Raw genomic sequence first — 17606 nt, forward strand, 5'->3', positions numbered from 1 at the left:
GGCGCCCGCCGCGTCTTCCTGGCGTGCGTTAGAGAAGAGGGGCGTGTGATGGAAGAAAGCGGTTCTAGATCCGCGAGATCGGATCGGGTCGACGGCGCGCTGGGCAGCGAGAGGAGGAAACAGAACCGAGTATTGGAGGACAAAGAGAGCGAGCCGCCTTGTGGGAAGTTAGGCGGTCTGGACGGCGTTGTTGAAGCAGGTGTGACGAGGTGTCCGGGTAGAGGAACCAGACGGGATCCCAGTCTGTTTAGAAAGACGCGCTGTAGGACAGAGATGGTCAGTCGTAGTCAGGTCTGGGTTTTGGTGTGTGTGTGTGTGTGTGTGCGTGCGCGCTTGTGTTGACCGAGATGTCTGGGTTTTGGGGTGGGTGTGTGTGTGTGTGTGTGTGCGCGCTTGTGTTGACCGAGATGTCTGGGTTTTGGGGTGGGTGTGTGTGTGTGTGTGTGTGCGCGCTTGTGTTGACCGAGATGTCTGGGTTTGGGGGTGTGTGTGTGTGTGCGCGTGTGTGTGCGTGCGCTCGTGTTGACCGAGATGAAAAGAAACGGGAGCCGAACGTTAGCCAGGGCAGAGCGCCGAAACCCGTCCGAAACCCGTCCTCTCCGTGGGGAGTGGATGCAGCCCGAGCTGCGAGAAGACGATCGATGCGAGGTCTGCGGAAGGAGAAGGAGGAAGAGAGGAAAAGCTCGCGGAGGGGGATTCGCCTGGCTGGGCCAATGAGCGCGTGTGAGGCCGGGGGGGGGGGGGGGGGGGGGGGGGGGGGGCTCCGCCTCCAGCTTGTAGGTGACAGCACCTAGGCATAGCCTGGGGACGCGGAGAAGGCAGGCACGTGAAATGCTTAGTCTAGGAAAAGAGGAAAGCACTGGTCACGTGTTGTTGGTTGGTGTTGTGAGAACACAGCTTAAATTGGGTACGGATCTTTACCCAGGTAGGTTTGGGTTTTTTTTTGTTTTTTTTCCCCATTCTAAGTAGGTAGAAAGCCTGATTACAGTAAGACGTAAGTAATGGTGTTCTTTAAAAGCGTGCATGATGGTGTAAGAGAAAATGGCCACTAGAGCGATGAGCTAAAATAATAACAAAGCACCGCCCAGGAAGAAGTATTTCAGATCATCAAAGAGCTAGTGCTGGGGGGGGTGTGGGGGGGTGTGATGGAAGCTTTAGGGGAAGGGGTAGTGATAGTGCCCTGGATAGATATATTACTTTTGAATGAGTGATTTCTGCTAACCTTGTTTTCGCACCTGGGTATCTGGTGACGTCTGGCTTAACGTAATTTATAGACACCTGTCTTAGGATTGCGTTTTTTTGGTAAATATCGAAAACAAGATAAAGAACTTTACATTTTTGTTTATTGTGTACTGTGTAACTCAGGGGTCCCCAATCCCGGGCCGCGGACCGGCACCAGTCCAGTCTAGTCCAGTCCGTGGCCTGTGAGGAGCCGGGCCGCAGAGCAGGAGGTGGGCAGCGGGTGAACTGACCTCCGCCTCCTGACCTCCCCTGGGCCTCAGTCTCCCTGGAACACGGGCCCTGTTGAGAGCTGCGCATGCGCGAGGTCTAGGTGGTGCTCCTACAGCCCAACGCTTCAGGGTTCTCTCTCCCTCCCCACACTCTCCACGCCCGTCCGTGGAAAAATTGCCTTCCAACAAACCAATCCCTGATGCCACGGAGGCTGGAGTCCGCTGCTTTAACTCTGTTATCCAGAATCTGATCCTTTTGGCAATTTGGAGATTTTTTTTGTTACAGATTGTGTTTTTGTTGCATTCATAAGTCATTTTGAGTTTAGTAACTCATTGATATATGCACTGTTTTCATTATCTTTGAATGCCTTTATTTCTTAACATCGTTGGGGTTTTACATCACATTTTTGACACATTTACCAGATTCTTTCTGAAGCTGCTTGACGCTTTGATTAATGATTGCATATTTGATTCTATTCTGTTTTGTCAGTAACAATCTGCATGATGTCCAAATATAACTTTGTAAAAATATGATTGATGTCAGCCCTTTTAGTTTACTGGAAGCTTGGTTTTCTGATTTTTCTGGTAATTATGGATGATATTAAATCACTTACTTTCTTCATAACTTAAATGATCGTATGGTTTTATTTTTGTAGGTTTTTGAATTTTTCTTGAGTTACTGCTTTGCTTTTCTAAAATTTTTCAGTAATGAAATACAGAATGTATATTGTTTGAAGTGCTTCTAATTCATCAGAACATAAAATGGAAAACCTGATTTAATCTTACAGTACAAAGAAAAAATTTGGAAGATATTTTTGAGAACATTCATTTAGCTTATTTTCATTTGGGTTTTATTAGCAAAGAACAAATTAGGAGTCAGGATAGAATTGTGGTAAGAAGGTACGCTTTGGGGTTGCAGAGACTTGGTTTCATATCCTAGTTCACTGCATGTCAGTGCAGTTTAAACATTTGGTTAAAAAATACTCATTGAGTACCCGTGTATGTTATAGATGGTGCTAAATGAAAAGACTGATTAAAGACTAGAGTATGGACAGTTTTCATGAGAAACCTTGTAGTCTTGGTGAGGGTGGGGACGAGGTAGAGGAGATGTAATAAAGGAAGGGAGTTGTAGGAAAGATTCCTGGAGCAGCTGCATTAGGAAACATAAGTATCAGCTGTTCAGTTAAAGTTGAGTGCTGGATTTGCTTAGGCAGATAATTAGTAAATAAAGCACCCATACGGTTTATTGTAACAATTGGTATTTATCGCTTGATTTTGTACTATAAGTAGAATAGATAGATAGCTCTTAAGGGTTCTGTTTACTAAAGAGACAAGGCTTCACTTATTGGAGATTGCAAAGGCGATTTTAAGAAAAAGATGGACAGATGTAGATTTTTAGGTGACAGAGGGCAGAGTGGGTTGGTGGGTGAGGGATTCACATTAAGCATCCCATTTTAGTTGTCTTAGAAGAGATTCTGAGGGCCTGAACTAGCTGATGTGGTGGACTAGGGTTGGATTCAAAGAAATATAGAAAAGAAAATAGGTAGGCCTTGTTAATGAAGTGGTAGGAAGAAAGGGGGATCAATTATGATATGTTTTTCTGGGTGAATATTAGTGCATTAACTGAGACGAGGAACATGTCAAGAATGCAACCAGATATTTAAATGTGAAACTCAGGCTGAGTCAGAGCTGAAAATAGAGACTTGGGAAGCATCAGCCTCAAGGTATTATAATAAAACATATGATTATATATAATAAGAATTAGGATGTCATATGATCTATCCATCCTTAACCCTTTGTTTTTAAGTGAGAAGCTAAAATTAGTGCCCTCAGCAAGGGGTTTGCTTTGGTTAGAATGATAATGTTTCATTGTCAGTTCAGTGTATATTTAGTTGTATAAATTTTATCATCTTGTGTGATTTGTATGAGTGGGTATGTGTGAGAGAGGCAGGCACACGTACTACACAGCTAACTGATCATTAATTCCTCAGTTTATGCATTTGAATTTTTTGGACCCTGTAATAATGTGGTTATGCTCAAGTAAATGCAAAAAGTGGATATGATTGCTCAAGGAGGGCATTAATTCTAAGTAAGTTATTAAATATTTCTAGATCTCCATTTTCTCAACTATAAAAATAGGAATGGTAATACCTACCATGGTGGACTATTTATTAGTACTAGAGTTCACAAAAATTATAATATATCTATTGTGTGCATACTATGGTACATGTTGTATATACTGTTACATTATGGGTTGTGCATAGTGGCTCACCATGTAATCCCAGCTCTTTGAGAAGCTGAGGCAGAAGGGTAGCTTGAGTCCAGGAGTTCAAGACCAGCCAGGGCAACATAGCAAGACCTTGTCTCTACAAAAATAAAAAAAACTTAGCTGGACATGGTGGTGCACTCATGTAGTCCCAGCTACTTGGGAGGCTAAGGTGGAAGGATCTCCTGAGCCCAGGAGATCAAGGCTACAGTGACCTGTGATCGTGTCACTGCATTCCAGTCTGGTTGACAGAGTGAGACCTTGACCGAAAAAAACCCCCAAAAATGATTATGTACTCACGTGTGTATAAAATGTTATAGAAAGATGAAAAGGGTATACTAACAGTTTAAAATATATATATTTTGCAAAACTATCTACAAAATGTTTATTAGTCTCCAGTATTTTCATTATTCCACTTCTAATATGTGAATACCTCATACCAATATTAGAATAGTCAAAAATGTCAGAAGTTAGATAGTATTATCAGTATGTTCATTATGTTTTTTTACTCATTGTCGCCTTACATTTTTAAAAGACCTTATGTAATTGATTTCCTATTCTGGAGACGAATTGCATATTTTAATTTAATTGCCTGCTCCTAGACAGTTATTCCATTTACCTCTCATAGCAAACCTTATTTTCCTCATTTCTCAAGTGAAGAAACAGATATTGAAGAGGTTAAGTAAATTTTCCAAAGTTGGTCAACTAGTACTTGTAAGAGCCAGGATTAGAAGCCCGTAATTTTTCTTTTTTATATTTTCTTTTTAAAAAACATAAATGGTATTGTTTTCCAGTGTAGTTTGTGAGTTTGAACACCAGCCGATTTAAAATAATTAGCATGTTGATGATTCTTTTTAAATGACCGTAGAGTGCAGAATCTGGTTCTAGTTTTAGTTTGACATTAACCAGCAGGATATAGTCTTTTAGAAAATAGAATCTCTGTAGAGTTTTAATTTCTTAAATGGAAAATTCATCCTGGATCTGAAAAACTGCATATTAATTGAAGGAGTATGAATTTCACCCTGAGTTATCACTTTTGTCCTTAGCATTCTGCATTTCAGTTTTAGTTTTAGAACATGCTCCATTTATTGACAGGAAAACATGGATTTTCTTTTTATTATAGCTTGTAGGACTGAGTTCAGCTAACACTGCCTGCAGTGTTACTCAATTAGATTCAGAGGATATAGATATAAATAGGATAATCCACTCTTAAGGGATTTATGGTCTGGTAGATTATGTGAGTCTCTACTGTTGTATTGACAGGGAGTAAGCTGCATTTTTCTTCCTTTTATGGAGGGAAATAGAGGAAAAGGGGGAAAATTCAGTGATCAGCTTTGAAAATAGTTTGTGCAATATTCATAATTTTTTTGTAAAATAGAAATATAGAAGTCACATAGTATGTGTAAGTCTATGTAATTACATTGCATTACAAGTCTATGTAATTTGTTTAAATAATGTGTCAATTAAACATGCTTACTCCTACACAAATAATTAAAGTATAAGTTCTGCTCTGTTGAAGCTTCTAATTTGTTAAGCACATGTTACTGACAAATGAAGTACAAAAATAAACCAGAGGAGAGTGGACAAAGAGCATTAAGAGATATTGCTCGAAATGTTTATTAGAAAGAACTACATCATTTTTGATATAATATTTTTTGAGAGTCTCCTATGCTTGGTATTTGAAGGACAATTGACAAATAAATTGAGAAGTTGTAGGTGGTATTATTGTAGAGATTGGAGCTAGACTGTAGATGGTTTTCATGTCAGGCTGAATTGGCAGTGATTAACATTTGAAAATTTGAGCAGGAGGTAACAGGATGAAAGCAATTTTAACTCACTAGAGATAATCAGTAGTGACGACAGTCAAAAAAATAGTTTAAACATCAGCAAAAATCTATAGGTATGAGTTGATAGTGCTAGACATAGGTGATGAAGGTCCGATATAGATGGTAGAAGATGTAGTGGTGAAGAAAGAAGATGGATTAGATCTGTTAAAAAGAAGAAAATTTCATAGACTTGATAATGTATTCATTATGTATTTATTGAATGTAAATCTTTTGTAAACATGCAAGGTGCCATGGGTGAATCTAAAGTAAATAAATATAATAAAGATAAGTCAGAGATAACTAGGAGAGTTAAAGTCTAAATGACCTGGAAAATAGTGGTGGTGCCACATGATTGGATGGTAGGATAGATTACTTCAACAGAGAGTGATTTTAACTTGGTGAATTTAAAGTGATGGTATTAGGAGATAAGAATAAAAGGATATAATTATGGAATCATTATTGCAGAGGAGATAGTTCAGGGAAATAGTTGAAGTCATGAAAATTGGTGCAGTCTTTAAAGGAAGAATGTCTTGAAGGAAAAAAGCTGAGTCAAAGACTGTACTTTGCGGGTAGTCATAGTTGAATGCTTAGAATTCAGAAAATGAGTAAGAAAGGGAGCATTAAGAAAGTCAAAAGAAACAAATTGTGTACAGTGGCAACCATGATAGGAAAGAGGATCAAGATGGAGGAATAGTTTGCTAGCATTATCATTTGCAACAGAGAACACCTAGAGAATGAGGACAGAGTAAGGATAGATTCAACTGAGAGAACATATTTGATCATCTTTGAGAATGAAATTTTAGTAGAATACTCATGTTTGCTTGACCTAGAGTTATAACAGTTGATTTGGGAAGAGTTGAACAAACCAAGGAAAACTTGGGAGACCATATAAACATAATTTTTTGGTGGATTGAATATAGGAGATAAAAAAGCAGGATTTTCCTGTTCTGATTTAGGTACCTAAGATATATGAGATGCCATTTAGCAAAGAACACTCTAGAGAAGAAGGAATTGGGGCATGTAGAGAGGCTAGGTGGACAGAGATCTGGCAGTGTTGAGTTTTAGGAACCTTTGAGAACCTTTGAGATTCTGAATGGAAATGTTAAGAGGGATGTTGGGGAGATATATATATATATCCTTTGAGATACATGCATATATATATATGCATATATGTATATATATAGTGGCTTTTATGCTACAATAGTGGGAATGAGTAGTTGGAACAGAAATCTTATGCCTGTATCTCAAAGGAGCAACAGATAACAGTATTGAAATTGTTGGTATGTAAGTGGTAATGTAATTGAAGTCATTCATTTAAAAGAAGCTATCCAGGGAAAGAACAGGAAGAGAAGAGTTCTTTCTAAGCTTTGATGAAGGATGATTCAGATAGGATGAGCTACCAAAGGAGACTGAGTAGCCACTAAAGAGGTAGGAGAATATCTCATCTTGTAGGAAGCCTTGGGAAGATAATATTTTAAGAAAGGAGCAAGCATTTTTGTCCTTATTCATTTACATCGTTTATCTCACTAAATGATAATTGTCTACTTACTTGTCGACTTACCCAGTAGTTTCAGTTCCTATAGGGATTGTGGGTTAATCTATCTTGGGAGCAAGCAAAAAATTTTTGTAAAGGGCTAAGCTCTTTGAGTCATAAGATTTCTGTTCCAACTACTCATTCCCACTATTGTAGCATGAAAGCCACCATATACAAAACATTAAAAATGTGTATATTCATAAAACTTTATAGATGCTGAAATTTGAATGTCATATAATTTCACATCGTGAAATATTAATTTGATTTTTTAAAAATCACTTAAAATATAAGCAATCATTCTTAGCCTGTAGGCTGCACAAAAACAGAGTAGGCCAGATTAGGCCCACAGGCTATAGCTTACTGAACTTTTTCCCTAACTGAGTCTTGTGCTTGATCCATAACAGACACTGAGTAAATTTTTATTTAATGAATTAATGTTGAATAAGTTCTTATCCAGTTCAAATGTGTTTTCTTGGAGTGTAGGGAAGTACTAGAGATGGGTTTTCCTCTTCAAGCTCTGAAAGCAATAATTCATACTTTTCTTTGGAATCATTCTTCTCTTTAGCAGTAAACTTTTAATTTACTAAAAGTCAGTATAAAATTTTGACCGACTATCAAGTTTCTAGAAGGCTGTTTTAAATTTTTGTTATGTTAGAATGATGTTGTATGGGCTGCAGAAAGGTAAAACTGAGTTCCAACATTTTCTAGGATGCATAGTTTTGCACATTAATTTTTATTAATACCTGAAGTTTTTGGAAACAAGCTTATAGGTAGTAAAACACACTTTTATACTTCTGAAAATTCTAATCATTAATATTATTTACCCTTGAACTTTTTCTGCATTTTATTTAAGACCATAACAGGTCTGTAGAACATGGATCCTGTACTCATGTTGCTAGAATTTAACATGAGAGACAGTTTTTTTGTTTTTTGTTGTTTTTTTTTTTGAGTTGGAGTCTCACTCTGTCGCCCAGACTGGAGTGCAGTGGCCGCTCCCGGCCACTGCAGCCTTGACCTGCTGGACTCCGGTGATCCTTCTGTCTCAGGCTTCCAAGTAGCTGGAACTACAGGCGCACACTACCACGCCTGGCTAATTTTTGATTTATTGTAGAGATGAAGTCTCACCAAGTTGCCCAGGCGGGTCTCGAACCCGCAGGCTCAGGCAATCCACTCACCTCAGCTTCCCAAAAGTGCGGGATTACAGGCTGAGCCACCGAGCCCAGCTAAGAGACAGTTTTATATGACAATCTGTAATTTGTACCATGAAGGAAGTTAACAGGTGTAATACAGGTTAATTTTGAAGGAAGGATACAGGTAAAGTAGTCAGAAAATGTTTTTCTTGGGAAATATCATTTATGCCATGACTTGATCTATGTGAAGAGTTGGGAAGGGGAGGCATACCTAGGTAGAGTGATAGTATATGTGATGATTCTGAGTCCCATGAGGACTCAGAATTTTTCAGGAATTGAAAAATGGCTTTATATATAAATAATTTAGAGCGTATATATTCAACTATCCACAAATAACTGATTATACAAAGACTTATATATTAACTTTTTTAAAAATCTGACAATTTCTACTAAGAAATAGCTCATAAGCATGGGGGTCAAAATTGGTTCAGTAAAATAAATAAATAAAAATTACTGATTTCTGGTCTGTTCCACGCTTATTGAAAACTGTTCAGCTGAAATTGCAGTAGTATTATAGGTATATATTGGTAGGCAGTTGAGAGTAAATTAATATAAATAATTACTGTGTCAAGGACTGTTTAGCACCAAGCCTCACATATGCTGAAACAATAATCAAAGAAGATGATTCCTACATGAGTAGCTCAGTTAAGTCTACGTACAAAAATGTGGCAAACTAAGGTAACACCAGATGAGATTTCTTAAGCAAAAGAATGACTGACTTGAACTTGTGAGTTGTTAGTAGGAAGAAGACAACAGATTGAGGGTCGGGGGGAAGAGTGAGGGAAATAGAATGAGTGAGTGAAGGGGGAATGAGAATCTTGCTCAGTAAGATTTAAGGAGGAGGACAAGAGGGAAGAATTCAAGGAAAAGACGAAGGGGGAATACTAACAGTCTAAAAGAGAAGTCTATATTTGTAGCATACTTTTTATATGTATAGCTGACTATATCTTTGATTATCTCTTCTACTTCTTCAAAATCTGTGCTTTGCAATATTTCACTTTGAAAACTCAAAATGAAAAATTATATAGTTTAATGTTTACAGATAATATTTGCAAATATTTGTTTTAAAATAAAATGTATGTACCATGTAGTATGTTGTGTTTATTTACTCATAATGTTCTTTTAAGTGTTTCAGGCTGCATGTACCAAGTAGTTCAGACGATTGGCTCGGATGGAAAAAATCTTCTGCAATTACTTCCAATTCCTAATTCTTCTGGAAATCTTATGCCGCTAGTTCAATCTTCAGTCATGTCTGATGCTTTGAAAGGGAATACAGGAAAACCAGTTCAACTTACTTTTCAGACTCAGATTCCCAGCTCTTCCACAAGTGCATCAGTTCAATTGCCCATTTTTCAGCCACCCAGTTCTTCAAACTATTTTCTCACAAGAACAGTAGATACAGCAGAAAAGGCTAGAGTTACTGCTGTGGGAACTGAAAATTTTACTTCATCAGTTTCTAAAGTTCAGAGTCATGGTGTAAAAATTGATGGACTCACCATGCAAACATTTGCTGTTCCTCCCTCCTCAACACAAAATGATTCATCTTTTATTGTAGTTAATTCCCAAAGTGTTCCAATGACTGTGAAGTCTCCAGTTTTACCTTCTGGGCATCATTTACAGATTCCAGCCCATGCTGAAGTGAAATCTATACCAGCGTCATCATTGCCTCCTTCAGTTCAGCAAAAGATACTTGCAGCTGCAACCACAAGTACCTCAGGAGCAATTGAGACCTCCCAAATACCAACTGTTATTTATGTATCTCCTGTAAAAACAGTGAAAAACGTAGTTACCAAGAACTTTCAAAACATTTACCCAAAACCTGTTACTGAAATAGCAAAGCCAGTGATACTAAACACCACACAAATGCCAATGAAGGTTACTGCAGAGACACAATTAAAAGGTGGTCAGCATTCTCAAGCTGCTCCAGTGAAATGGATTTTTCAAGAAAATCTACAGCCTTATACTCCATCTCTTGTTCCTGTTAAGTCTTCAAATAATGTGGCTTCAAAGATTTTAAAAACTTTTGTAGATAGAAAAAGTTTGGGAGATAATACTATAAATGTGCCCCCATTGAGTACCATCAGACCTAGTGGGACACAGTCCAAAAGTATGCCTATTAAAGATAATGCTTTGGTTATGTATAATGAGAAAGTCTATCTCTTGGCTAAAAAGGGGACAGATGTTCTGCCATCACAGCTTGACCAACAGACTTCTGTTTCTCCTAATATTCCACTAAGAAAAGACATGTTACAGATAGTAAATTCACGTCCAGTCACAGAAATATCCAGAGAGGTTGTAAATATTGTTTTGGCTAAAAGTAAATCTCAGATGGAGACAAAATCACTTTCCAATACCCAGCTTGCTTCCATGGCCAATCTAGGGGCAGAGAAGGATAAAAAATTGGAGAAACCATCTCCTTCTACCACAAATCCACACAGTATGAACCAGTCCAGTAACTACTTAAAACACAATAAGACTTTACTCACAAAACCAGTCTTTCCAGATGGCTTTAGTACAGAACACAGTGCCCCCAGAAAAGGAAGTATCATCCAGAGCATAGAGAAAATAAGTTCCTCTGTTGATGCAACAACTGTTACTTCACAACAGTGTGTTTTCAGAGACCAAGAACCAAAGGTAATTTTCCCATGTCAGGGTGCTCTTTTTGTATATCTCTATAGAAAATTTTTCTTTATTAATTCTTAAAGTTATCTGTGACACCTCTTCTCTCAACCCCACCCACATATATACTATACACACATGAATGTTTAAGTCAAAAGTTTTACCTGAGTAAATATTTGAGGAGTACAGTTGGGATCGTTTAATCGATATCTTTCTCTTAAATCATTTGCTCTTTAAAGCAAAATCAAGAGCAACAAAAAACAAACAAAAAAAATCACAGAGCAACAAGATTTAGATGAGTTGGGGAAGAAAAATGAATTTAAAGCTTAATGTAATTGTGTGAGTGTGTATATACATACATACACCTACACACACATACATACATATATACTTATACATGTATATATGTACATACATATTTGATAGCATACTTTTTGGTATAAGAAGAGATCAGTATTTATACAGGAGAGCTGTTTGGGGGTTTTGTGAGGTTTGTGTATGTGTGTGGTATTGGTGGGGAGATACTCAGCCATTTTTTTAGCTGGACCATGGAAGAAATGAGACAGGGCTAGTTAGTACCTTTCAGTAATTTGTGTAAGTAGGATTTTAACAACATCTTAGGTGGGATTTTTTTTTGGTAGACAAATTTCCTTTTTTAAAAACTTGTTTCTGACTCCTCATCTAGTTACCCAACATATCCATCTAGTTACCTTTCTTTTCTACTTTAGGTTTGTGTGTGTGTGCTTACTAAATATTTTCACCTACCCTTTGCTTGCTTGCTAAGAGGTCTGCTTAATATCAGCATTCCTCCTCTTTAGTACAGATTTCATTGAAATCCAGAGATGTAAGGAGGTAAATTTTGATTGTTAAATACAAGATTGAGTAAAAGGCATAAGACTTTTCCAGAAGACAATTTCTAAATAATATCAGGTAGATTATTTTTAAGTTGTCATTAGTCTGTCTACTCATTTCAGTTGTTTGAGAATTGACTGCTTTTATCGTTACTTTTCTAGTGCAACAAATTAAATGAGAAATTATAGGGATATTTTAGGTTTGTACTTGGTTAAATTCAGTTTGGGTGGAAAGGCCAAGGTAATACAAACCATTCATTTAGGATTTTAAAGCATGATGTGTTCTTTTATGTAAGACGAAACAATCGCTTTGTTGCTAGATTGATCAAATGAGTAATTACCAGTATTGTTTGTGTGTTTTCATAATTCTAGATCCAGAATGAGATGGCATCAACATTAGAAAAAAGTACTCAAGAAAGAAAAGATGAGAAAATTTCTCAAGGAGGAAGTAATAAGGCATCATATATGAAGAATGATGCTGAACTTAAAAAGATATTTGGTCTCACAAAAGATTTGAGAGTGTGCCTTACTCGAATTCCTGACCATTTGAGCTCTGGAGAAGGTTTTGATTCTTTTAGCAGTTTGATGAAGAGTGGTACTTACAAAAAGGCAGAGTTCATGGTGAAGGAAGAAGGAAGAAAACAGGTAATAGACTTTAAGATGTTTTTTATAGATACTACAGTTGTACATTGGTGTAGTAATTTTCTTGATTTGGTTTTTAGCCTTGTGCATTAATTTAAATGATGTTTGTTACCAAATTTGCTAATAAGTATGACACATCAAACTGTTAAAAAGAACCATATATGCACAGATAAAAATGCATCCCCAGTTACCTCAGGATGCTGTTTAAGTGTTTTTATTCACCTACTGTTTTTTTTTTAAATTATGCTATGATAAGAAAATGGCCCTAGTTTTTTAAGTAGTTTTCCTACTTTGAAGACTTTTTTTTTTTTTGCGGCAAACGTCTCACTCTGTCAGTCAGGCTGGAGTGCAGTGGCACACTCATGGCCACTGCGGCCTCAACCTGCTGGGCTCAGGTGATCCTTCTACCTCAGCATTCCAAGTAGCTGGAACCACAGGCATGTGCCACCATGCCTGGCTAATTTTTGATTTATAGTAGAGATGAGGTCTCGCCAAGTTACCCAGACTTGTCTCGAATTCGCAGGCTCAGGCAACCTCAGCCTCCCAAATTGCTGGGATTATAGGCTTGAGCTCCTGCACCCAGCTTTAGGACTCTTTCTAAAGGAAATAATTTAAATGTAGTGGGAAAATATAAGCATGCAAATGTTTATTGCAGTATTACTGTTGATACTAGTATTTTAAGTAGCCTATGGGATTAATAATGATGAGAAGAAGTGTCCTTGTTACTTTACCTACTGTCATTCTGCTTATAAATAAATCATTATTATTTCATATTCTGAACTTTAGTTCAGAGATCAGTCAACCTTTCCCACTGAAAATCTTCTACTTATGCTTACTGTGCAAAGAAAAAGAAAAAAAAGTTCACTGTAGTTCACAAGTGCTTCACAAGTGCTATATTTGTTGATAGATCAATATGGCTTCTGATACTTGACCAGAGCAAGGAACTGTGAATTAGGTGATTTATTCTTAGTGATTACGAGTAAGACATTGTTCTTCATTTTGGTACCATACAGTGGGAAACATTTCTTGCTGTAGTTGTCCCCAGTAAATTTTGTTCAATTAATTATAATTGCTAAATATTTACTTCTGCAAACTTTGTTAAATTTGAGAGCATGCTATATATGTGACAATAACATTTTGTTTTTCTTTTGGAATCTTATTCAACAGAGTTTCGATAAGAAAAGAAAAACAAAAACTGCTAAGAAGATGGATTACAGAAAGAAGAGAAAAACTGGAGGTGTTTATAACACAGTCATAAATGGGGAGATTAATGTCACCAGTTCCCAACTCCTTAGCAGTATTTTACCAGATTCAGATGTATCACAACACAATATTCTCACAAGTCACAGCAAAACCAGAGAAGAAAAAAGAGCTGAGATAGAGCACAATACCCATGAGAAGCAAGAGAAAAGCACATTGAGTTCAAATGCAGCTTATGAGCAAAGTCATTCCTTTAATAAAAATTATATTGAAGATCTTTTTCCAGTGACACCACCAGAGTTAGAAGAAACCATTCGAGATGAAAAAATAAGAAGACTGAAACAGGTACTGAGAGAGAAGGAAGCAGCTCTTGAAGAAATGCGTAAGAAGATGCACCAAAAATAATAATTCTCCTATACTTAAAGACTTCAGTGAAATAGTTGTGTTTTTTTGTATACATTTTTGGTTTAATGAGTTAATTGTAGCTGCATTTTGAAAATGTCTTTGAATATGAAACTTGTTTTTTCATCAGTTGATTATGAAACTTCATTTAAGGAATACAGAAGGGTTGATTCATATATAATTTGTGAATAATCCACATGGGGTATCTAAACCATTGTCTTAGATACCTTTTTGGGAAGGAAAAATTATATATTTTTCTCTTACTTTAACTCAGAGTTTTCAGGTTTGAATATTTGTGTAGGACTTTGTTTTTGTATCTTTAGCTAAATTGCTCAGATGTTACTCCAATAATAGGTAATTTTTGTGTATTGACACTCTACATCCAAGAGAGGCATTCAGCTCTTAAGCTTTACTAATGGTTTTGTATATGTTCTTGTTTGGTCTCCTTACCCACAAAATAATGATACCTTCTACTCACCATTATTTTGTTATTTTCTTTTTATTGCATGAAGTAAAATGTATTACAGAAGCATTATTTGACTATTCAAACATTTCTCAAGAGTGAGGAACATTTGTTTTGTTACTTCACATCAATTTTATATAATCCAAATGTATTTTAGAATTCAGGCTATCTGATGTATTGTTTGCTTAAAGGGTTATTATTTTTAGACATGGTGCTTTTTTGGACCATACAAAGATTACTTAGATTGTGTGAAAAGTAGGTCTAAACAGTAGTCACTTTTTAAAATAGTACTGTAAAAGTTTATTAGGAGAAACAAGTATAAATAGGAAGGATGCAGCATTGGGCAGGGAACACACTGAGACAATAAAGGACATCTTGCAACTTTTCAAATTATACAGGTACCATAGAATATTTATCACAGATCAGTGTCCTCTTCAAATTTCAGAATGGTTGTGCTTGTTCTTTGTGTTCTCAGTTTGGATCTCACTGCTGTGCCTCATGGAAATCAAATGAAGTCCTGAATCTGCTCTGTGTGGAGGGTTCTTTGTGTCTAGTCTTTGTAGCTCTGGTTTCTGCATCTTCTGTCTCTCTTGAAGCCCTTGTTTTTGCCTTCTTTCTAGACTGTGCTTCAAGTGGGTGACCTCTGGCCTGTTTGGCCTTCTCCCTCTCCAAAAAACATGAGTCTTCAGCCAGTAGTTTTGAACCTTTTTTCCATGAGTGGTGGTCTAGTGTCTGAAGGTGTGCTCTGCTTTCTGCTGCTACTCCTGCATTTCCTGAATTCTTTTTCTGTTCTGTCATCTCTCTTTGTAGATTTTATAAAGACAGTCTACTTTATCTTCAGCATTTTCAATTCAGTTTCATATGCAGCTTTCAGAGACCTCAATGCATCACCATAGTCTTCTAGGCTTTTCGTAATTTCTTCCTGGACACAGTTATTGGACCTCAAGCTCCTTAGCTCTGAATGCTCAAATGCATCATTCACATCTATTGACTGCTTTTTCTTGATCTTCTCTGAAGTGTCTTCCTTGGATTCCCTCTCATCTTCAGATTTCACTTGTTCTTCCTGCACACCAGCTTTATTACAGAGAATTTGACCCTTCTTTTCCCAAAGGAATATTTTCTCTAAAAGTTCTGTGTTTTCCTTCATGGCATTCTTGATGTTCTCAGAAATTTGCTGTAGTTCAACTTGATACAATGCAGGCTTTATCTAGGAAAGAAAGTTCAATTTCGGGTCAAAACATATTAAGACTTCGACATTTATTCTTCCTGAAAAATAATCCCATTGTTCACTTTTAATACTTTTTAAATTGTAAAGTGTTATTTTTCTATCTGGTTAATCTTTGGTTTGGAAAAGATTGGGAGTGGTAGGGACAGGGATTAAGAGAGGGGAGGAAACGATGCAGTGGTGCTGTCTGTAGACCCAGCTACTCCAGAGCTGAGGCGAGAGCATCGCTTGATCTCCTGAGTTCAAGGCCAGTCTGGGCAATACAAAGAGATTGCACTCGTTAGGAGGGAGGAAGAGAAATGGGAGGGAGAGAGAAGGAGGGAAGATGGGGAGAAGCACGAGATTGTTTTTAAAAATTAACAAATCCCTGAAATACGAGAGCGAAAAACAAGCCCTGTACAATGGCAACAAGAGAGAATGTAGTAAATGACAATATACTGAAAGGGAGTGAAACAAATGCAAACATCAGCAAGATTTTGGTTTTTTTTTAGTAGCGATAACAGCTTTATTGAAGTATAATTCACATACTGTAAAATTCATCCTTTTAATATACAGTTTACTTTTTATTACTCCCACAGAGTTTTACAACCATCAACATTATAGAACATTTTCAACACCCCTAAAACAAAACTCATGCTTACTAGCAGTCACTCCCCATTCTCTCTCCCTCTGCCCTAGGCATCTGCTAGTATGCTTTGTGTCTATGGAATTGCTTATTGTGAACATTTCAATACGTGGGATCACAGTATTTTTGTGTGTGACTGGTTCATTTTATCTAGCCTTATGTTTTCAGTATGTTGTAAACATGTATCAATACTTTGTTATTTGTTGCTGAATAATACTGTACAGATTATACCCATACTTTGTTTATCCATGCCTTTGTTATAGACATTTGTTTTGTTTTTGCCTTGGGCTACCGTCTTAGTTTCAGTTCTCTTGGGTATATACCTAGGAGTGTAATTGCTGGGTTATACAGTAACTGTTTAACATTTAAAAGAACTGCCAAACTATTCCAGTCAGGTCCTGCTTTTCCCACCCCACCAGAACTGATCTTGTGTGATTTCCTAATTGGTAGATTCACTGGTCAATTGTCAGTCTTAATTTATCAACAGAATGTAATTTTATGAACCATTACTTCTTTTGAAAAATATTTAAAGCATTTCATCATAGAAACAATACATGCTTATAGTAGAATATTTGAAAATATAATAAGCTAAGACATTAAAAATTAAAACTTCACACTCCCATCATCCCTTATTTACCACTGTTAGCATGTCAGTGTATATTCTTCCTGATCTTTCTCTGTGACCCATATGTATATGTTTTTATCAAAATAAAGATCTTATTTGTACTATTCTGAATCTTTTTACAGTCTACAATCTTCAGCTTTTCCTTTTTGTAATTTCCCCCCCCTAAAACTCAAGCCAAATTTACAAATTTGACCCCGGAATATCTTTTGCCATTTTTTAAAAACAGTATTAAACTTAGGACTTTGTGTTTTATCTAACTATTATACTCTATAAAGCTATTTTAGTACAGTCGTTTTAATGATGCTGTTTAATTGAAGAGACAAACCAGTTGTCCTGACTCCTTTTTTTCTTGATACACTTTCATTTCACTTCTAGGAGACCACACTTCTCCTCACATTGCTTATTCTCTGTCTCCTTGCTGACCCTTCTCTTTTACCCATTCTCTTTGATACATTAAAGTACCCCTGGTTTGGGTTCTTGGTTTGCTTCTCTGGTATACTCACTTTCCTGGTGATCTCATCTACTTTCAAGGCTTCAGATGTGATATATGTACTGACAACTTGCACATTATTATCTTTATGTTCTGACCTCTCTCTCTTGAATTCCAGAGTTGTATATCTCTATTAAATGTCTAAAAATCTCAAGTTTATGTTCAAAGCTGAAATCTGTTCGTCCCTCAAACCAGCT

The 17606-nt window shown here is 36.9% G+C and overlaps 1 protein-coding gene across 2 annotated transcripts in view; it reads left to right on the top strand.

The window, feature by feature from the left end:
- Window positions 1-14565, top strand: part of LRIF1 (ligand dependent nuclear receptor interacting factor 1) — a 15185-nt gene extending 620 nt beyond the window's left edge. The window contains exons 2-5 of one of the 2 annotated variants that reach the window (XM_008069259.2): window positions 9395-10901; window positions 12110-12382; window positions 13088-13092; window positions 13549-14565. In XM_008069259.2, coding sequence (XP_008067450.1) covers window positions 9395-10901; window positions 12110-12382; window positions 13088-13092; window positions 13549-13984 — 2221 coding nt within the window. In that variant the 3' untranslated portion in view covers window positions 13985-14565. Of the gene's footprint in view, window positions 1-9394; window positions 10902-12109; window positions 12383-13087; window positions 13093-13546 lie in introns of both variants that reach the window. The other variant, XM_021718176.1, reaches the window with a different exon arrangement.
- Window positions 14566-17606: the final 3041 nt, after the last annotated feature.

Source organism: Carlito syrichta, unplaced genomic scaffold (genome assembly GCF_000164805.1).
Source record: "Carlito syrichta isolate Samal-C Ts95f unplaced genomic scaffold, Tarsius_syrichta-2.0.1 Scaffold311899, whole genome shotgun sequence".
Taxonomy (NCBI): domain Eukaryota; kingdom Metazoa; phylum Chordata; class Mammalia; order Primates; family Tarsiidae; genus Carlito; species Carlito syrichta.